The following is a 22,827-nucleotide window of genomic DNA, read 5'->3' as shown; positions in this document are numbered from 1 at the left end:
TTCTTTATTGTTCTTGATCTTGATAGCCTGGAGGAGTTATTAGTAGGTTTTGTTTTGTTTTATTTAATTGTAAGCAAACCCTATCAATGCTTACCCATTATTATGTTAAAAATAAACCAAATCAGTCTGGTGTGCTCCAACTAGGAGGGACAGTCATGGGCATGGAAGATACATTCATTTCATAACTAATATTGTAGAGCAAACTACTAGATGCTGAATGCTGTACTAAATACTGAGGATGTTCTTAAGTAATCAACTAATTCCTTAAAGAGAATATTTTAATTCTATTATCCTTCTGGTATGAAGCTTTGAAAAATATATTTAGTGACAATTTTGCCTTTCTGCACAAGTATTACTTGAAGTCGGGGAGCATGATAAACAAAGGCTGAATTTTTAAGTAGGTTAAGAAAAATAATGTCCATTTTGGTTCTAGTTCTAAAGTAAGTTTTGATCTGGAATGTGTCATTCAACTCTTCTTTTGTTCATCGTCTCTAAAGGTGAATATTTATTTGGTTATATACTCTACACACTTCTAACTCATACCACAAAAGGTCAAGGCAGCCACAAAAGTATATATTCACTGAGATGAAACCAAGATGTTGGAGAATGTGGAACTACTAAACTTAAGTACTAATTAGATCTTTATATAAGTGGGCAATAAATGATAATAATATAATTACGTAGGATTTAAGAATAATGTTCTTTATTGTATAAACAAAAACAGGGCTTTAGTTTTACATATTCTTAAATGTAGCATTTGGTAAACTCTAATTTTCCCTTTTAAAAATACACAGATGTATTTTAGATGTAAGTCAGTGAAACTGAGATAATTCACTTTAAATATTGTGATTCCTAAATGACTTTTTACTATCATTATGATGAAACATAACCTGTTACTCTCAACCCTGAGAAAGTGTTTTTTTTTTAAATCAACTGTTATTTATTTGTCTACAATTTTTGACCTGTCTTGATTAAGCAATACAACTTGCTATTGCTATTTTATACTTCTTTTTTTCTTTATTGTAAACAAATTGGGAATATGTAGCTCAAAAGGTGTAGAATTCAGTGAGAATAGTTTAGTTGTTTAGATCATTGTGATTATGAGGCTAGCATTCCAAGTTTGATCCTCTCAGGAAAAATTCAGTATTCAGCTCCAGGAGGGCAGGAGCTCTGTTCAATCAGTGCCTAGAACGTTGCATGGTGCATTGTAAGACCAAAATAAATATTTGTTGAATAGAAACGTGCTATAGCAATAGATAGACCTCAAATCTCAGTGACTTACCCGAACGAATGTTTATTTCCTGTTGCACAAAGTCGAGTACAGGTTGCCAAGGTCTCTCCTCTATCTGGTGACTCAGGAATTTCAGCTCCTGTCATCTTGTGACTCAGGAATTTAGGCTCTTGCTATCTTGTGGTGTGCCAGCTAAGATACCAGTGTATAGAAAGAGATGGATTGTGGAGGCACATCCCCTAAATGCCTTTGCAGTTAGGTGACACCTGCCACTTCTGCTGTAGTCCACTTGCCAGAAATAGTTACATGGCCTCAACAGGACTGCAAGGGAGGCTGGGAAATGTAGTGCAGCACATGGATATTCATAGAGTACTGTCTCTACCATAAATGAAAACACAGAAAACAAAATTATTATCTGATCATTCTGAACCCTGTTGATTACATGTTGATTTAATAGCAGTATCCTAATCCTTGGAGCTATGGCTTACATCAACTTTTGGTTAAAAACATTCTAAAACTGCTAATTAGCTATGTGTCTTTAAATGTTATCTAACTTCTCAATAATAATGATAATTATAGTAATCATGATAAACCTTGGTGAGAGTTTCCTATAAGCTTACTCCATGCTAAGAACTTTACATAGATTATCTCATTTAACATTCCCAGTAAGGAAAAGAAGTCGATTGCCCTCATCCGTAAATAAGAGCACTAAGGCTAAGATTGTAAAAACTTGCCCAAGGCCACACAGTCAGGATTCTCAGATGAAAGCTGGGTGTTTACCCTTTGCTGATGTAGAATGCTAATTCCTACATGAAATGATTTATTAGACACCTAGCACAGTGTGTGGTCTTAATATTAGCCTGCTGCCTAGCAAGTATTCAAACAGTACTAATTTTCTTCCATCATATATAAAGAACAGGCAGGCAGAAGCCATGCCTGCTCTACTATTGATTACTGTTACGTGCTTTTTCACATAATTGACAATGATGATTAAACATAAGTTGTCTTAAAGTTTTTACTGCATCATTGATTTCTTATAAACCTTTGATTCCACAGAATAACCATCGCTGGGCTAGCTGATATAAAAGTCACACAGATGCCAGGCTGTAATCTTCCTTACAGAGTAAGACTTCAAGAAACCGAGTGGGGGACATATGCTCTTGAGAGAACAAAATCTAACCCTAAATGTCATTAAGTATTGATGTCTCAAATTTCCCCCTTTACAACTGATATGTAAACAATTTGCTTCAGATTCCAAATGGAATGAACACATGCTTGTCTATCATAAAAAACAGAATAGCAGGCATTGTTTCTCCTGATTTTATATAATAATCTTGGAGTGGCATTGGAGTTGTGAAGCAATTCAATATGCAAGTTGTAGCTATGAGAATGTCTAGCTCAATCTTATCTGTTCCAAAAGCATAATCCCTACCATACTTTTCAGTGCCCAAATGACAAGACTAAAATAATATCTAACAGATTGACAGCTAATTTTCTGGAGATGTATTTTGTAGCTAATTCATTTTTGCTAATGTATTGAAATCAATATTATATCCATAACACCTTCAAGAGTGCTCGATAAATATTTAACAAATGAATTCAATCAGGCTCTTTAAATTTGGGGGCAGTTCTGAAAATCCAGCTTTCCCTTACCAACACAAGATTGTTTGCTTCAACCCTGAATTGTTTAGTGTTCAGTTAAATTCAAACTCTGGGCTGAGACAATTAATAAGTAAGAGGAGGACATGTTATTTACTCATTTCTCTTGATTTTCTAAGCTCTATTCCCATAGCTTCTCATAAGAAAACCACATCATTCTTCTAAATTATTTTAGCTCAACTAGTGAATGATTTAGTAAAAAAAGAGCACATGTTTTGGAGTTGGACAAACTTCAATTCATATTAATTGGTACCACTTATTAATTGTTAGCAGATTTTGAGCCAATTAACGGCCCTGTGTCCCACTTTTTTCTCATCTGTTCTCAGTGTAAATATAGTATATAAAAGAATACAAAGTTCACCTTTAGTAAGAAGGCAATTAATACTGGTTCACCTTTTTTTCTCCCCTTGTTTTATTGAGAGTTTATATCATATGAGTCATATGAAACATATTTCTATGTCTTTGTTTAAAAAAAATATTGTGTCTAGTGCTTGTTTGATTCCAGTCTTATTATAGAAAGAACTATTGAATATATTCTTTCTGAAGTTAAGTGCTAGAGAAATTTTACCTTTCCTATTAACTGGTATAAGTTTTTGAGATTAACAAATCAAAATTTGCCACTCACTGTGGTGTTGTTGTGTTGTCCTTATGTTTTTCCTTTGGCTTTCTGGAAGCATGACACTAAGTTTTGCACTTAAGGTAGTGATGTTTATAACTTAAATCTTCTGGTAAACTGTCATCTTCCCTTCTGCTTTATTTGACATTTGTTCTTAAAACTGGATTTAATGGATTTATTGTTCCTGTATCTTTTCTGATGAGCTTGTTGGGAACCACACAGAATATAAATAATAAATGAATGGAAGAATAAAATGACTTGCTGAAGGTTTCCGTTATTAAGTGCAGAACTAATCCAGGTGTGATGTTATGCTGTTTTCAGCTATATCATCCAAAAGAAACGAAGGAGATTTAACCTCTAAGAACACTTAGACCTCAATGTTTCTGCTTAGAAACTGGCAGTAACATAGGCCATTCATGCACAAATGAAAATGGGAAGGGAATGCTTATGAAAGATAGGGTGTTAAATTTGAGAAAAATGCAGTCAAGGCTTTGGACACTAGCAGGATAAGAACAGTAATATGGAGCCTTTCTTCTTTGAAAAACTCCATAGATATGAGCTGACAACTGAACTGGTGATGGAGACTCATTGCACAAGGCCCTTTCTTACAAGTCTGCATAAAATGCAGTCTTTTCACAGAATAGATTATATTCAATTTTCCTTTCTGTCTACCAAGTTGCCAGGGGCAAAAAAAGTCTTCTTTTAATTTAACTTTAAAAATTTTTAGCAGTTGGGGATCAGGGAGGAAATGAGTTTGCTTTGAATTTTTGCGAAGAAAAGTCTATATCCACATAGAAATTATTGTTGAGTCATTTAAATATAAGTTTAATATTCAGTGGAGGAATGAGTTACTTTTTTAAATAATTTGATCAATAGAATAAACTACTATAAACCGATAGTTGTTTTGAACCATATTGATTTCCAGAAGTTACCACTGTGATGATTTATAATTTTTTAGATAACATATTCCTTTTTAATCTTCATAATTAACTCTTACTCAACACATTAATTTCTTCTATCAAAAGAGACTTTTTATTTTGATGAGGATTTATGAATACCTGTGAATTTCAGACATTCTTCCCAAGTTTTTAAGTATAAATTTAACATAAAGAGATGATGTCATAGTTATTTTCATGAGCTAATTGAGAGATCATTGGTCAGTCTGTATTGTACATATGAGATAGGAAAACACATCCCTGGGCATATGACCTCTGGGCCTGCTAAAGTGGTGCTGATACCAAGGAGGGTTATCCTGACATTATTTTTAATTTCCATGTCCTTTGTTTAGTTAGTTTGACCTGCATTACTTCTGGTTTTCATCTCTCTAACTACTACACCTCTTTGGTGACATCTCTTATATCTACCAGTCTCTAAAATAGTGGTTCTGGAAGTGTGGAGTTTCTTAGAAATACAAACTCTTAGCCCTACCTTGTTCCTCAGGTAGTTCCGATCCATGTTGAAACTTCAGAATCTTTGCCTTAAACTATTGGACTTCTTAATATGAATTTTTGGTTTTTCTCATTTGTGGATTCAAATCATCAGCTTTTTCGGTTCTTCCCTTCTTGGGTTCAAATCGTCAGTTATGTGACCACAACGAAAGATATTCTAAAACATATAACTAGAGACATTTTTTCAGCATTGATATTTGTTCATAGGGAGTTTAGTGGCATATTTTTATAAGCACATTTTATAGAGAAAAGTTTATGTTTGAACTTTATGGTCATGACAAGGAAGACTGCATGGAAATCCGGGATGGAATATACTATATTAAGTATGTTTTGAGCTTTTAAAACTCAATGTGTATTTATAAACTTGGGGCACAGATAAAATCTGGAGAAAATTCTTCAACACAACATTTTTGCCATCCAATTTTTAGTTATGACATCAAGCCAAGAAAATTCCTAATTGTTTTCTCTGTGTTTTACTGTTAATAATTTAAATACCTTTTTCTCGATTATTGGAGGGACTTTCAAGGATGTATTTTCTTTTAGATTTTCCGTAGTTTAATTCAAAATTAGGTATAAAGAGAATGCTTGAAAGGAAATTGTGTGTGTGTGTGTGTGTGTGTGTGTGTGTGAATTGACACATTTTATAATGATGATTTCAATCTTATTGTGAGAAATTCTATGCTCTGAAATGGAGATAAAAGAGATCACTGAGTATTTTTTATTTTAGAAAACATGTCAGGGCATTAGGTAATTTATTTGAATAGCTTTAAATCTCTTTTGATTGATAATTCCCATGTTGCTAAAAATTTGCCACTGATGTAAGCTTTGTAATTGTTTTAACCATTTTACCAGACTATCATCAAGTCCATATATAGCTTCCCCATGACATGAAAAGTCTTGTTTTAGGTATGCACTGGGGAAGACTTCTCAGGAATGATGAAATGATTTACCCTATTATAAATCATAATGATTTACCCTACTATAACACTGGGGTGTGAGGTAATCCTTGTCCTAACTAGGACCCTGGTTTCCAGTTTGTGTATGCCATGAGTAATGCAATTTGGCAGTCTCCAGAGACACAAAGAGTGTTGCAGATGCAGAAATATTATTTCTGCTGCATAATGTGTCTTATGTTCTAAATACCTCAGGCAGAGCTGCATGATCTGTTTTCAGCCTTTAGGTGTTCCCTCATCTCCAGTGAGTGGTTCTTAACATGCGTCAGAATACTTAGAGGGCTTATTAAAACAGATCATTGGGCCCTGCCCCCAGAGGTCCTGATTCAGTCAGTATGGGGTGGGAGTTTGCATTTCTAACAGGTTTCCAGGTGATGCTGATACTGGTGCGCCAGGGAGCACACTGTGAGAATGATTGTTCTAAGCCTGTCTTTCTCAGCATCAGCTCCTTGGATCCTCAAATCAGAACTACCTGGACTGCTTGCTAATCTTTAGATCCTCATTACCTACTCTGATGGCCTGAATCCAAATCCCCAGGGTGTTATGCCCGTGATTTGCAGTATTTTATCAAGCTCCCTTTCTGGCCCTTATGCACATCTCTATAAGGGGACAGCTCTAGGGATGTCGTTAGCCGGAGAAAACACAGATCAAGTCTCCTCTCAAACATTACCAGTTTTATACCCATGACTTGGCTTCTAGTAGTTGTTTTATACATAGTAGTTGAATGAATTAATGATAATGAATGAATGCAAGCAGTTAGTTGCTGCTCTCTCTTTGCTCTGAGCACCTTTTATTTATTCTGGTATAGAATATACTATGCACATTTTAACTACTTGCTTACTTGACTGCCTCCATCAAAACAGGGACTGTTTCTTTTTGTTGTATCTCTAGTGTCAAAACCAGTCTCTGGCACATAATGTGTATATCATCAGTGTTTTTTGGTTTAAAGGTTTGCAAATGTATCTCTTGTTTTTCATAGGGTAAGCCTGAAAGAGAAGTGGCATGGATTATTAAACTCCCTTGGTTTCTCTGAATATATATTGAAATGTTGGAAGGAGAAGGCCAGCATAGTGGATGTAACATGAAGACTGAGACCATAGGTGGATAATCCACAGCCAAGTCTGAAAGCGTAGGGTGGTGCCAACATACGGTGTGAGGTCAGGGGTCTGGACATAAAGGTCGTTACATATGATTAGTACATAAACGTGTAGTGCAGTCGGAATAAGTGACATTTGAAAGGTGAAGAGAATCAATGGGGGAAAAAGAAGTGGATTAACTAGTCTCATGAGGCCAGTATGTGTTAAGGATTTTGGGAGTGGTCAGAAACAAGAATATTAAAGAATGTGAAGAAGGGTCAGAACATGACAAATGGCAAGTCAGGCACTTCATTCATCCCAAGTTAAACCTTGGCAGATGAATTCTTTTGTTAATGTAGCTCCAGTTGCTTTTTTTTTACCTTTGCTAGCCAGGGGGAGAAGAGAAAAAGGACTTGAATAGGATTAGTTCCCTGATACATCAGAAAGTCTAGAGTAGACGTGAACCACAGTGTGGAATGCAGGCCCTGACACTGTGGTTGAAATCAGGGTTGTTTGAATACTGATGTTCTTGTATCTGTGTTGCCCACACCATTGTCTAAATTCTAAACCCTGTTGTAGTCTCCTGAATAGGCTTACCATGCCCTGATTCTTCGTCTTGTTTAATTTCCTGTTCCGTGCTTCACAGACAGCCTCGAGGATTTCAGACCTCTGGTTATTACATTCTCAAATTACCTGAATTTTCAATCTTCTGCCTAAACAACCTAGATTCTTAACCTCTAGTTCACTCTATTCTTTGAGGTCTGTGTGCACTTGCACTGGATTGCTGCCACCAAGTCTCTCCCAATGACAGGCTGGTGCCTGATATGTGTATGTATTCTGCTTTCAGGTCTGTCTGGGGTCTTAGGGTCCTTGCACTCCCATCCATATCTGTATAGTCCCCACTGTATTCTACTCATTTACATTAGTACTGGCGCTGCCTGGCTCCCTTTCCAAGAGCGTACAGGGGCAACATATTAGTTTCTATTTCTACTTCAGTTTTTTTTCCTTTTGTGAAATGAAATGCTAAAACTTTCCAAGGAAAATGATTTTATGACCAACCAGAGGTTCAGAGCCTAAGATGGTTTAAAATTCCTTTCATATTTTATGAGAATTAGATTTTCAGAAGTCAGTTTATGTTAAAATCTTACAGAAGCCCTTTAGATTTTTACTAAATAAGCTTTGGCATACTTCAAAAGCTGTAAGGTATGTAGGAAATTATTCATTGTGTAGGAATGTCCCACTCATTGAAGGACAACCACCATTGTTCAATTAGCCAACTAAATGTAAGCTACATCTCCTATCATGTGGCACATAAAAACATGCCAGAAATCTCCCAATTGCCCGCTGTTATGCCACCTTTAATGAGAACCACTGGTTTAGACTATTCAATTTTCAATTGCTGGGATTGGGAGGAACCCACTGAACATGTGGGCACTCAAAACCTGAACAAAATCAGCAGGAAGGACAGGGGATGGCTATGGGGTGGGCATCCATGAGTGTGTGCCTTAAGGAACAATCTGGACAATATTCTGTGAGGTCCCTTCTTGCTAGAGAACCCACACTACTTTATATCATAAAATGAACTATAAGATCATTTCTGGGTAAACAATAATCATGAAAATAGAGATTTACATTATATATATTCATCAATCATGATTCAAAATGTCAAGGACAGATTCTTCAATTGGAAAATATAGATAGAAGAACTTCTTTTAAAGACAAGAAAAAGATACAACAACTGAGGTATTTAATGTCTAAGTTTGCAAAGAATAAAAAGTTCTCCTGTAGCATTTTAGAATCATGTTAATTTGGACTACAATTGTTCAGTGTTTAATGCTGGATAATAAAATGTTTGGTATTATTGAGAACAAATGAAGTTAATACTATTTAAAATTTACCTAATTAAAAAATTATCTCATATCTCAATTCTTTCTGAGAAGGGAATGTAGACACAATATTTTATCCTTCCTCATTTGGCTATTATAATGGATGATCAGAGTTCACCTCTCATACTATATGCTAGTATATAGCATAGTCTGTGGGACAAGTATATGTTCAGTAGATGTTTGCTGCATAAATAATTACATGGCTTTAATGAAATATTTCAGAAAAAGTTATGCAGATGTCATCTAAGGTGATTTTATTATAAATAGATTTAATATTGAAAAAAAATGGGGGGTGTTTTTTTCTAAACTGTTTTACTCCAGGTAATCATACATAGACTAATACATCATTTTTTTATGTGAAATACATGTTTATATAATGATGATAGATGACTAAGTATTAGCAATCATTAAAAGAACAGGTTTCTCTCTGTCATTATTATTCTGGTTGTTCACGTGTCTCATGCTTTTGCTGTTCTTCTTTTTCACAGGGATTCGATAAACAAGTGGATGTGTCATATATTGCCAAACATTACAACATGAGCAAAAGCAAAGTTGACAACCAATTCTACAGTGTGGAAGTGGGAGACTCAACCTTCACGGTTCTCAAGCGCTACCAGAATCTAAAGCCTATTGGCTCTGGGGCTCAGGGAATAGTGTGGTAAGTGGAATGGATTCAACTTACATTTTTAAACTAGCACAAACAAACAAACAAAAAAACAAATAAATTCCATGACTGAGAGGAGGAAAATACATTCTCCTGAAGAAAAATAAAATTATGAGCATTATTTATAATTTGTCATCCATTTATTAACACTATGTATGTACAGCTTTGCTGGTGACTAGTTTTTATAGTCACACACACACACACACACACACACACACACACACACACAAATTTAGTACACGACAGCCATAAAAACAAAACAAAACAAAACAAAAAACCCCAGAGATTTTCTAGCCATTTATTAATTAATTTAGAAAAACTTATTTGAATGTTTTACAAGAAATGAGGGGATATGTGTTAAGATAACTAGCAAATAAAATCCCCTACACCTTAAAGAAGTCTAAGTGATATTTCAAATGTTCCTGGGACTTTTAAAGTTCAAAGTTCATCACCTATTAGAAAAAGTGGTAATTTTAAAATGTTTGCTGAATGTTTTAAAAATGAAAAGATTCTGTGATCCTTGGTACCATTCTTTCATGATATTTTTGAGTGGCTAATTGAAATGATGACAAATCAAGATCTAATTTGCCTGTTATAAAATTTATAAAAGTGATAATATCAGATTGATAAGCATTACTTTTAGATAGTTCTAACTTGTAGTATAGCAACTGAATGTAATTAGTATGAATTTATCAGTATAATACTTTTTAATTCGATGAAATATGCCTCTAAGTAAAAATTTAGAACATGCATTTTAAATATGTATATTTATATTTATAAAGGGTATTTACTCATATCAATATTTTTATTTGCTATATAAACTGCTGGTATATTAGTAATGTCCATTTAAAAACAGAAACGCTTTTAAGGGGTGATATAAATATTTTATTTTTTTGAGCAGTTTTAGGTTCAGTAAAATTGAGAGAAAGGTACAGAGACTTTCCATATATCCTCTGCTACCCACACATGCACAGCTTGCCCCACTATCAACATCCCCACCAAAGTTGTACATTTATTACAACTGATGAACCTACGTTGACATACCATAATCACCAAAGCCCATAGTTACATTAGGATTTACTCTTGGTGTTGTATATTCTGTGGGTTTGAACAAACATAAAATGTCATGTATTCATTGTTATGGTATCATACAGAGTATTTCCACTGGGGTAAAACTCCTCTGTGCTTCACCTATTCATTCCTGCCATTCTCTCAACCCTTGGCAACCATTGATCTTTCTACTCTTTCCAAGTTTTGCCTTTTCCAGAATGTCATATAGATGGAATCAAACAGTACTCAGACTTTTCAGATTGGCTTCTTTTGCTTAGTAATATGCATTTAAGGTACCATAGTTTCTCCATGTCTCTTTATGGGTTGACAGCTTATTTATTTTGGGGTCTGAGTAATATTCCATTGTATGGGTGTACCACAGTTTACTTATCCATTCACCTGCCTTAGGACACCTTGGCTGCTTGTAAGTTTTGGCAGTTATGAATAAAGCTGCTTTCAACATCCATGTGTAGATTTTTATGTGAACATAAGTTTTAACGATTATTTTCATTTTGACAACTGGTGTTAAGTTTACTCTGAATGCTTAGTTGATGCAAATAGCAGAAGTGCATGGTTGGTACACTTACTAAGTCATTTACTAACATTTAAACCTGATTTATCAAATATACCTAGTCTTTTATTGAAATTCACCTAATAAATTTCAGTCTTTCCTAATGTCAACCAGTAGTTAGTTGCTTTTGCAATCTGAGAGATGGAACATTGTAATATTTTTAACAATGGGCCAAATCTTTCATTTTGAAGGTATTTAAACAGATAATGCAATATTTATTTATTTATTTATTTATTTATTTATTTATTTATTTATTTATTTAATATGGTACAGCTATGGGGTCAATCTTTGTGGCACAAATAATTTCATTGTTTAGTAGGCAGAATAATGGCGCCCCAAAGATGCCCAGACCCTAATCTCCAAAATCCTTGAATATGTTATCTTATAAGGCAAATGGGACTTTACAGCTGTAATTAAGGTTAAAGGGCTTAAAATGGGAAGATTATTCTAGAATAAGCAGGTGAGACCAATTTAATTACACGAGTCTTTAAAAGTAGAAAAGAAAAGCAGAAGAATGGGTCAGAGAGATGCAATGGGAGAGGAGAGATCTGAGATTCGAAACAGGAGAGCAACTTGTCTTATCATTGCTGACTTTGAAGATGGAGGAAGAGGGTCATGTGCCAAGGAATGGGGTGGCTTCTAGAGACTAGAAATGGCCCTCAGCTGACAATCAGCCAGAAAATGGAGACCTCAGTCATGCAACCACAAGGAACTGAAATCTGCCAACAAACTTGAATGAGCAAGGAAACACATTCTCCTCTAGCATCTCCAGAAAGGAACACAGCCTTCCAGCATTTTGATGTCAGCCTCGTGAGAGTCCTGTAGGACTTCCAACCTATTGAACTTTAAGATAATAAATTGTGTTGTTTAAGCAGCTAAGTTTGTGCTGATTTGTTCCGGCAGCAGTGCTAATACATATGGATGGTAAAGATGCCACTATTAAGATAATATCTGTAAATCTTGTAAAAGCAAGCACACTGAACTATAATGTTTTCAAAACAAGGATTTCAGGGGCCTCTGTCAACCCTCCCCAGATTGAAATTCCTGCTTTCCTTTCAAGTCACATCTTTAGCCTTAAGTAGTATGTAACCACCTGCCAGGGTGATAAACTATGGGAAGTTCTAGGGTTAATTTGTATATTAAATATTAGTAAGGTTTGATTTTTTTTCTAGATTGCAACATGTACTTGTATTTTCTTCTGCATTCACTGTTGGTTTGTATACCACTTGGTAAGTGGGAACCTTATTTGGAAATAATCGCATTCATGAAGAACTTTCAAAAAGAAACAGAAAATAAAACAAAACCCAAAATTCTTATAAAGGAGGAGAGATGGGAGATGGAAAAATTGTAGAACATGAGGAAGTTTTCCTAAGATTCTCAGTTAAGATGCTCAAATACTTACTGGCATTGTTTCATTCTCCTTTAATTAAAACTCCCACAGAAAATGAGAGCTGCCAGTAAAAGGAAGCTGATAGATCTTTTATGATTCAAAAATAGATCCAAAGCAGAAATTTTGCTTGTATATTAACAGATTGTCCCAGAAAGATTTGAAAATCTACCACTAAGAATTTTGTAGTGTGCTCTATAGGACATTTTGAACCTCTATTTCTCTGTGTACAGGATGGGAATCATTCTAGGTCTTGGGCATAGTAACTGAAAATATACTTCAATAAATAAAATGCCCTTGAGTACAATTTTCAATCCTGTTTTACAGCACACTAATCAACAAATTTGTCAGTAAAGGGGCTCCTGAATTTCAAAATGTTAGCCTTAAAGTTTCTTGAGTCTATAGCTGAGGGAAATAAAGAAGCAAAGATGAAGGTGAAAAGGTAGAAATAGGATGGCATATTCCTCTCCCTAATTTTCCAATTCTCCACTCTACTATGTGCACAGATGCCACAATTCCAGCACATTCCTTTCTTGTTTTTTGTCCCTCTTTTTCAACCTAGTGTTGAGATATTTTTGTTTACTTGTCATAACTTGGGTTTTGTAATGCAATATTTGTCTCGTAGATCTATTCTCATATTCATCTGTCCTTTATCCACCTGCCTTTTTAAAACATTTCCTTTCTATTGCTTTGTCAAAAATGAATTCAGCCATCTCTGTCACACCAAACACACATCCATTCCCAGACATACTCCTGAAATCCACAGACTTTTCCTCAGTTCACAAAAACTGTCAGATTCGGATAATATTTTGAATGTCCTATACAATCCTGAGTATAATGACTGTAAGAAATTGGAAACAGGGAGTGTCTTGGGTTTCTGGTGGGGAGGGCAGACAATCTGAAACAGGTGATTCGTTTATTTTATTTTATTTTATTTGGAGAAGGTATAAAAGATGGAGGAACCAATTCCAAAAGGGATGTTCATCCTTATTTTTTGTTTGTTTTTTTGCTTGCGTTACTGAAAAATTTCATGTGTGTGCATAAGAAGGATTAGGCTTTTCAAGTATTGATGTTGGCATATGGTACTTAGAGAATCTCGTCTTCCCAACTTGTTTGAAATAGAGACTCATTCTACTGTTCAGTTACCTTAAATTTATTGTTGGGTTCTTACACTTTCTCTTCTTTGGGTTACTTTTGCTTCCTTATTATAAGAGGAAAAACAGGCAATACTAAAATACCTTCAAAAGAAATTAACCTCTACTATGCAATTTTTTTTTCTTCACCATAGACCAACAATGTGATTATTGAGAACCATTCAATAAAATCTAATCTGAAATATTTTGGAATAAATGAAAATTTTCTTTCTATTAATACCTCAGAGAAAAAAAAATAAAGATTATTTGTTGAAACAGAAAAAATAATGAGAGTTACGGGTGTACCTCAGAGATATTATGGGTTTGGTTCCAGACCACTGCAATAAAGTGAATATCGCAGTAAAGCAAGTAACACAAATTTCTTGGTTTCCCAGTGAATATAAAAGTTATGTTTACACTATACTGTAGTATATTAAATGTACAGTGGCACTATGTCTAAAAAATTGTATATGCCTTTATTAAGAAACACTTTATTGCTACAAAATGCTAATCGTCATCTGAGCCTTCAGCCAGTTGTAATCGTTTTGCTGGTGGCGGGTCTTTTCTCCATGTGGATGGCTGCTGACTCATCAGGGTGTGGTTGCTAAAGGCTGGGATGGATGTGGTGATTTCTTTTTTTTTTTTTGTATTTATTTATTTATTTATTTATTTATTTATTTATTTATTTATTAGTTTCAGGTGTACAAGACAAGGTAATACTTAGACGTTCATCATTTATATCCCTCACACTGTGAACCCCCCTCCCCCCATCCACTATCCCTCCGACCTCACACTGAACCATCACATTATATATATAAAATTATAGTTGGCATTCATTAATGTTTAGCTTCTGGTGTACAATGCCATGATCAGGTGTCCACAGTATCCCTGAGGTGGTCTCCCAAATAGGATGCATGTCCATCGGATACCCAACAAAATCTTTACAACATTATTGAATACCTTCCCCAAATTAATTTTCAAAAAAACCCTGAGGCCATCTTGTGGTTACCAGCTCCTTCCAAATCCCTTCACCTTTCCCCTTATCCCCAACCTCCCCCCCCCCCACCCATCTAACAACTCTCGGTTTTTTCTTTGTGTCCCCAAAACTGTTTCTGATTAGTTCATTCACATAGTCTTTTCTTTAGATTCCATATATAAGTGAGATCATATGGTACTTGTCTTTCTCTTTCTGACTTATTTCACTTAACATAATGTGGATGTGGTGATTTCTTAATAAAAGACAACAATGAAGTTTGCTGCGTCGGTTGACTCTTTCTTCCATGAACAATTTCTTTGCCAGCTTCAAATTTTTCTTCTTCAACTTCCTTACCTTTTTCAGCCTTCATAAAATTGAAGAGAGTTAGGGCCTTGCTCTGGATTAGGCTTTGGGTTAAGGGAATGTTGCATCTGATTTGAATTTCTATCCAGACCACTGCAACTTTCTCCATAACAGCAATAAGGCTGTTTTGCTTTCTTATCATTTGTGTGTTCACTGGAGTAGCACTTCTAATTTTCTACAAGAACTTTTCCTTTTCATTCACAACCTGGTTGTTTGGTGCAAGAGGCCTAGTTTTCAACCTATTTAGGCTTTCCATATGCCTTCCTTACTAAGCTTAATCATTTCTAGCTTTTGAGTTAACGTGAGAGATGTATGACTCTTCCTTTTACTAAGAGCACTTAGACACCATTGTGGGGTTATTAACTGTGGGCCATCGTGGGCCTAATTTCAATATTTTTCTGTCTCAGGCAATGGAGAGACCCAAAAAAAGGGAGAGAGATGGGGAAATGACTGGTTGGTGGAACATTCAGAACGCATACATTTATTAATTAAGTTGCTGTCTTATATAGGTGTGGTTCATGGCACCCCAAAATAATTACAATAATAACATAAAAGATCACTGATCATAGATCAGCATAACAAATATAATAATAATGAAAAAGTTTGAAAGATGGTGAGAATTACCAAAATGTGACACAGAGACGTGAAGTGAATAAATGTTATTGGAAAAATAGTGCCAATAGAGTTGCTTGATGTAGAGTTGCTTGCCACAAACCTTCAGTTTGTTAAAAAAAAAAAAAAAAAAAAGCGCACTTTCTGTGAAGCGCAATAAAGTGAAGCACAATAAAATGAGGTATGCCTGTATTCTGCTTCTCTGTGTAAGAAAAGAAGACCTTCTTAGCTCTCTGGGTGGGGAATTATAAAGCAATCTGTGAGTTTTTAACAACAGTGGTCAGATGAGCAAGTCATTTCAGAACATTTTTCAAATCATCAGAAATGCTGCGGATTTCATCAGCATTGTTTCTACTACCAGTTCCAGAACAAAAAAATAACATAGGGAGAAATTAATAGCAGAGAGTTCATTGTCTTTTTCTCACTCCATCCTGCTACTGATTGCCAACTCAAGAAACATTTCTATATTCTCATTTCTTCCTCCAAAGATGATTCAAGCTGACAATGAAAGAGGTGGCAAAAGTCAACAACCAAGTTTAGCAGAGAAGACTTGCCAAGGCTGGTCTGCTCTTTAATGGACAGGAGCTGATTATATAGTTTTAAATGACAGGAAGCAAAACCATATTCTTTCCTTCTGTGGCTTGTTTTCTTTGTCCTCCACATGTAATCAGCCTTTAAGCAGTCCCCATACAATTTTGCAAAGTGATCTTTTACAGGATATTTATATCAAAGATGTAAGCTTAACACTGACGAAAGCATAGACTTAGAGTGGCTTATTCTAAAAAAAATCTGTGACTAGAAAATTAAGTATGTAGAATTAAGATGAAACACTTTATGTTAACTAAACTTTTCTAAAATCCCAATTAGAACAAGAGGATGGAATGTAATCAAAGCTTAAATAATTGTTACAAAATGTCTTGGATTAGTTTATCTTAAATTAAATCTATATCTATATGTATACATATAATGAATATATAATTAGCATATACTTTATAATACATATCATATATGTGTATATAATATACACACCTAGTAATCCAATGGATTAATTTATCTTAATTGAATATATATGCTATATAACATATATACAGGTATTTTATGTATATAGGATATATATCATTTTGTTTTTCACAAACATTTGAAAAATCATTTCTCACAAATGCCCTTCAATTAGTGGTCTATAGTAGGTCTGACAATTAAGTTTGTGATCTCATCCTAGAAAAAGTGCTTCATACCTCATTGCTGAATATCAGTACAGTCATCTTCAAAGTACTCCCCTTGGGAAGCTATGCACTGATGCCAGTACCTAGTCCACCCTTCAAAACAATTTCAAAACTCTTTTTCTGGAATGGCCATCGGAACTGTTGTCGTATTACCCTTGATGTCCTGAATGTCATCAAAATGTCTTTCTTTCAATATTTCTTTTATCTTTGGGTAAAGAAAGAAGTCGTTGGGGGTCAGATCAGATGAGTAGGGAGGGTGTTCCAATACAGTTATTTTTTTACTGGCTAAAAACTCCCTCACAGACAGTGCCATGTGAGCTGGTGCATTGTCATAATGCAAGAGCCATGAATTGTTGGCAAAAAGTTCAGGTCGCCGAACTTTTTCACGCAGCTTTTTCAGCACTTCCAAGTAGTAAACTTGGTTAACTGTTTGTCCAGTTGGTACAAATTCATAATGAATAATCCCTCTGATATCAAAAAAGGCTAGCAACATCGTTGCAACAAGTTTACAAACTTAATTGTCAGACCTCATATATACCAGAACGAAGGAATTGAAACCTGGCCATGTTAAGTTACATGATGAAAAGGTATTCAGTATCTATTTATTATTGAATAAGATTAGGAGGGAAAATTGATTAAGTAAATTTGCTGAATTCTGTAAAATATATGCACATTTAAAGATCCATTGATTCAATTACAGACACGGTAAGATACCTTGTATTACCATGTTCAGTCATTATCATTATAAATGCACCTAAATTTGCATTTATCATTATAAATGCACCTAAATTTGCTATTGTGCTTTATCAACGATAGTATTTAACTTTCAATCTCTTAGAACCTTGGTTTACTCATCTGTAAAATGCAGATAATATCAATATCTCACAGAACTCAAAAAGTATAAAATAAACGACATTGTGTTATAAATCAGATATTGTCATGACTTTCAGTAGATTCAAAGAAGGTAGACTTAATGTTGCTGTTTTCTACCACTGGAAAAATATAAAAGGTCAACATATGTAACCCAGAAAGATGCTTGATTGTAACATTTGCTTGATCATCAGATTGGGCATATTATACGCATACTATCATTGAGAACATGGGATTTAAAAAATGACTTTACTAATGCTCCATAAATGAGTCTGACAAAGGTACATCTGAAACTTTTGATTCCTATTTTCAATCTAAGTTTCAGGTAACCAAGATTATTTACAATAATTATATGTTTTAAGCATTAGCTTTTAAATTTGCAACATAGCTACACAGACACAGCTAACCCTCTTGAAGCACATGATTTAGATGGAGGTGTTTTATAGTTATGAGGTTGATGGTATGAGGAGAGATGGGTGAAATCATTGAGAAGGTTTCTCAAAGCACCAGACATCCTGGGTAACACAAAAGAGATTTGATCAATGGGTCCCGAGTGATGAATTTATTTTGTTTCTGGAAACATCACTCATGGTCCTGTGACACTTTCTCTTCTTAGAGCTCCTAATGAGCCATTATGCTAAATGATGCATCTTTAATCACACATTTCCATTGAGCTCCTGACCAGTGGAAATGATTGCCCTCTGATCCATGTCTGGAATAGCAGCACATTTTAAAATCCCTTTATTTTCCATTAATTTTACAACCTAGACACTTACTTGCAATCTTGAGATAAGGAGCAGTGAGTTTCAAATATTGTCTTTTATATTGAGTAGAGGTTTGAGGTGGTAATGGCTCAGTGCAATAGGACAGATTAAGACACCATATCCTTCCACATTTTTCTGTTCTTCTTGGCCCCTTTGCATAGCTAGCACAAGCCCTAAATATTTATTTGCCATATTTTTTGATTGATGAGTAGGACTTGTAAATATTACTTTTTTCCTTCATGGAGAAAATGTGGTACTTTGGGAAACTGTGGGTGGAAGTTTGATGGCAGTAGGCCTACAGGAAAAAGCAAAATTATAAAATCCATATTTCTGTATGTTAACCATAAAGTATGTATGTGTTCATATTTGTAAATATATAATTGTCAATGTGATAGCTGATATTGAAGAGGTTGAATTACATAATCCTAAAAATTATATATGTATATATACACAATAATATATATATACAATATATATATAATATATTGTATATATATACAATTATATATATATATATATGTGTATATATATATATATATATATATATATATATATATATTTTAAACAGTGTCCTTATCTCTTTTCTTTTTTCTTTTTTTTAAAGATTTTATTGGGGAAGGGGAACAGGACTTTATTGGGGAACAGTGTGCACTTCCAGGACTTTTTTCCAAGTCAAGTTGTTGTCCTAACAGGACTTTATTGGGGAACAGTGTGCACTTCCAGGACTTTTTTCCAAGTCAAGTTGTTGTCCTTTCAATCTTAGTTGTGGAGGGTGCCTTTCAGCTTCAAGTTGTTCTTTCAGTCTTAGTTGTGGAGGGTGCAGCTCAGCTCCAGGTCCAGTTGCTGTTGCTAGTTGCAGGGGGCGCAGCCCACCATCCCTTGCAGTGGCAACCTTGTGGTTGAGAGCCCACTGGCCCATGTAGGAATCGAACTGGCAGCCTTCAGATTTAGGAGCATGGAGCTCTAACCGCCTGAGCCCCCGGGACGGCCCCCTAAAAATTATATTTGATCTTGAGATGTATTATGGATATTTATCCTAATTTCTGTCATTCTTCAGTCAACTTGTAATTAATTTATATCCCTGTAGTAAAAATTGACAGCAAGAGTTTGTAGCCTAGAAGCATTTTTCTTGGCAGAGGGGAAAAAGAGTCATTTAAATTTCCATAATTATTAACTTACAGATGACTGAGTCTTCTTTGTAAATCATTTATTGAAATAATTAGTAACACATTATTTTTTCAGTTTCTACTTCAATCCCAAAGATTAAATGGTTAAGTGAGACTGATTCTCATTTCTTTTAGAATCTGTCTCCTCGGGCATCAATAGATATTTTCATTGCAAAACTAAAATTAGTTTACGGTCCATGTACTATTTTGCCAGATGTGTAAATCCCGATTTTTAAGATTAAAGTGCATCCACGGTTCTACTGAAAAAGTAACCTATAACCCAAATATAAATAACTAAAGACTTATTCCTGCACTATTCAGTGCATCTTGAAAAAGCCAACATTCTTCACAGAAAGGAAGCAATGTCTTCAGTTAAGTTAAAGTATGCTAAATAACAGATAGCTATTGATGTTCCTCAGATTCCAGAAATCATTCTCATTTGCTGCTCTATAGACTTGTCCATTTTATCTGTAGATAAGATGGCTTTTAAAAAAAAGAAAGATGAGAGCAGGTAGGTGTTATAAATATTATAACTAAAAATATTGTAACTGAAAAAGGTTTAGAGGAACTCTTTATAAAGCTCAGAGGGAAGCTACTTGGCCCCTTTCTATGGAGTTCATACTTCTGGCCTGTGATAGCATCACATTCTGTTTATAGAGTCTGAGCTGTCTTGCTCATCACTGATTTGAATGTGGGAGCTGAGGACAAAGGAAGACATCTTTTAGTTTGGAATTCGAGTGACAGCCCTATCATTCCCTTGTTCCGCTCTCTATTCCCTTATTCCTTAAATTTATGTAAAATATTTGACCTTGTCAAGAGAGTTTCACTTTACATATCCAAAGTTATGGATCCAGCATTGAAGCATTGCATTTAAAGCTTCTCTGTATGATGGAGGGTGGGGGGTGGGGGACATGTTTAAATCACCATCACGGAGAAGCTTTAGCTACTTCATTGGAAATAGGGTTTCTTTTATTTAAAGATATATACTTTAGAATTCTTTTAGTTATGCTCTTCTTCATTTATACTCACCTTTATTTTTTATCGTTAAAAATGTTTCACCAGAGGACTTTAATGTCCATTCATAAAAATCAAGATTTTACCCCCAATCCAGGGAGCTTCACCACCAAATATATTTTTTAAATGTTTTCTTTGTGATCAATCACCCAGGACTGGGACATATGGTTGGGAAATGTGTGCCCTGAATGGGCATGTAGATGAGGGAGCATGTGGGGTCTGAACTGCAGCTGGCCCTTCACCTGCTCAGCAGTGTGCCCTGGGGTGCCCCCCCTTTAACCTAGAGGAGCTGCCTTTTCCTAAATCAAAAACCCTCACCAGAGAAGCCAGTGGCTGATACTGAATCAATGAAATTTAGATTTCACGTTACCAAGGAGAGAAACTCAATTTAAGTAGCAAAAATATAAGTTGGAGAATAACTACATAGTATAGAGAAAATGTAGTAAATTTAGGATGTTAATTCACTGGCATGGAGATTTAACACACCTAAGAAAATGAAAAGAATCAGGAAGCAGAGGAAAATTATAAACCAAATTGTTGTCCCATTAACATTGTCCCTTCTTTCACCTCCTTTCATGACCTCTATCTCCTTATGGACATGAGTCTTTCAAGGACTGCCTGTCCTCCGAGCCTGTCATTCTCTGCCTGGATATTTTTATCCCTGTTTAGCCTAGACCCATGAAAATGATGGTAGACAGTCTCAGCCACTCTCTATTTTCTTACCTTCTTGTCCTCTGCAGACCCATTTTCCAAACCCTCATTCGGATCAACCCAACTGCCTATTTTCTTTGCTATTCTTGGAAGGCTGAACCCAGCTGGAGAAATCATATAATCACACTGATTTCCTCCATTATAAGTTTATGAGCTTCATCTTCAGCTGGGCCCTTGTCACTACTTAGCAATCCTTTTACTTATGTGGCTCATCAGCTCCCTGTCCCATGTCCCATGGTGGCTGTTACAATCCTTTTACAGCTTTCATTGCAAGCTCCCAATTCCACTTCCCCGGCCCTGTTCTTTGCAGAAGGCCTTACCTTCTGCTTCCTGGGGAAAACAGATGGCCTCAGGCATGTGAGCTCTCAATTTCCCCTTCCTCCTTCTAACTCTGTCATCTGCAGTCTTTTCTACAGTTCCTCATGAGGGACTCCCAGAGGAGGTTGGCCACCCACCTGTGTTCTTAATTCCCTCCCCTCTCCCCCTCCTCCCTCTCCCTTTCCCCTCCCCTGCTCCATCAGGGGCGCTGTCAATTATTTATTTTGCATCTACTGTCTCTCTTCCTCCAATAGTATTTTCTCCCCTGCTTATAGAAGACCTCCCACCAAATTCGTATGTAAAAAAATGTTTTTTAGAATGTGCCTGTCCCTCAAACTACCTCTCTGACTCTCTTTCTTCATCATCAAACTTCTGGATAGAGTAGTTTGAATTTAATCTATCGTGCGGGACGGCCTGCAGGGTCTCTGGTCCCGCTCCCCACATAAGAATGCAGGATATGACGAGGCCAAAAAGGAACACCCATGGAGTCATAGATAGGGGAGCGATGCCACTATATTCTCGCTGGCGGCTGGGTTGGAGACACAGGAAGCAGGAGCCACACTGTTCCCAACCCTCACTGCACCGCTTGCAGGCTCAGCCACCATCTTCTTGCTGGCTCCCATTTTCTGCTAGCGTAGCCATGGCAGTTATATTAGTGGCCAATGGCTCACTGGTTACAGTTGATGGCCAACTAGCCACAGCTGATGGCCATCCAATCACAGTTGATGACCATTTACTACCTGAGCCAGCACCCCTCCATGTGAGGCCGAGAGCCTGGAAACTGCTCTCTGGGGCTCTGTCCCCACATAATCCCAACACATACTATTTAAATTCTCATTTCACAGACAGTCCCAATTTTGTCACTATACCTCTCTAGTAGGTAGGATGCTATGGACCCCTTAAATGGTTAATCCAGTGGCTTATTTTTTAGCCCCCATTTCTTAATTCTCTATAATGTTTGGAAATATGAAGTATTTATTGAATTTTTCTTGAATATCTGCCTTCCCTTGGTTTTTAAGCTGGGAATTTTCAAAATCTATCCTTGAGGGTACCATAACATAGTGGTTAAGAATGCAGACCCTGGAGCCAGACTGTCAGGCTGGGATCCTAGCTCACTCTTACCTGTATGTGATCTC

The 22,827-nt window shown here is 35.8% G+C and overlaps 1 protein-coding gene across 13 annotated transcripts in view; it reads left to right on the top strand.

Annotated features, from left to right (window-relative positions):
* Positions 1–22,827, top strand: part of MAPK10 (mitogen-activated protein kinase 10) — a 296,217-nt gene that overhangs the window by 152,340 nt on the left and 121,050 nt on the right. For all 13 annotated transcript variants that reach the window (XM_081040519.1, XM_081040513.1, XM_081040510.1 and 10 more), the window contains one exon: positions 9,358–9,527. In XM_081040519.1, the coding sequence (XP_080896645.1) occupies positions 9,406–9,527 (122 nt within the window). In that variant the 5' untranslated portion in view covers positions 9,358–9,405. The remainder of the gene's footprint in view (positions 1–9,357; positions 9,528–22,827) is intronic.

This window comes from Rhinolophus hipposideros (genome assembly GCF_964194185.1).
Source record: "Rhinolophus hipposideros genome assembly, chromosome: 1".
Lineage (NCBI taxonomy): Eukaryota > Metazoa > Chordata > Mammalia > Chiroptera > Rhinolophidae > Rhinolophus > Rhinolophus hipposideros.
Note: the sequence above shows the minus strand (reverse complement) of the source record. Positions and strands in the feature narration are given on the sequence as shown.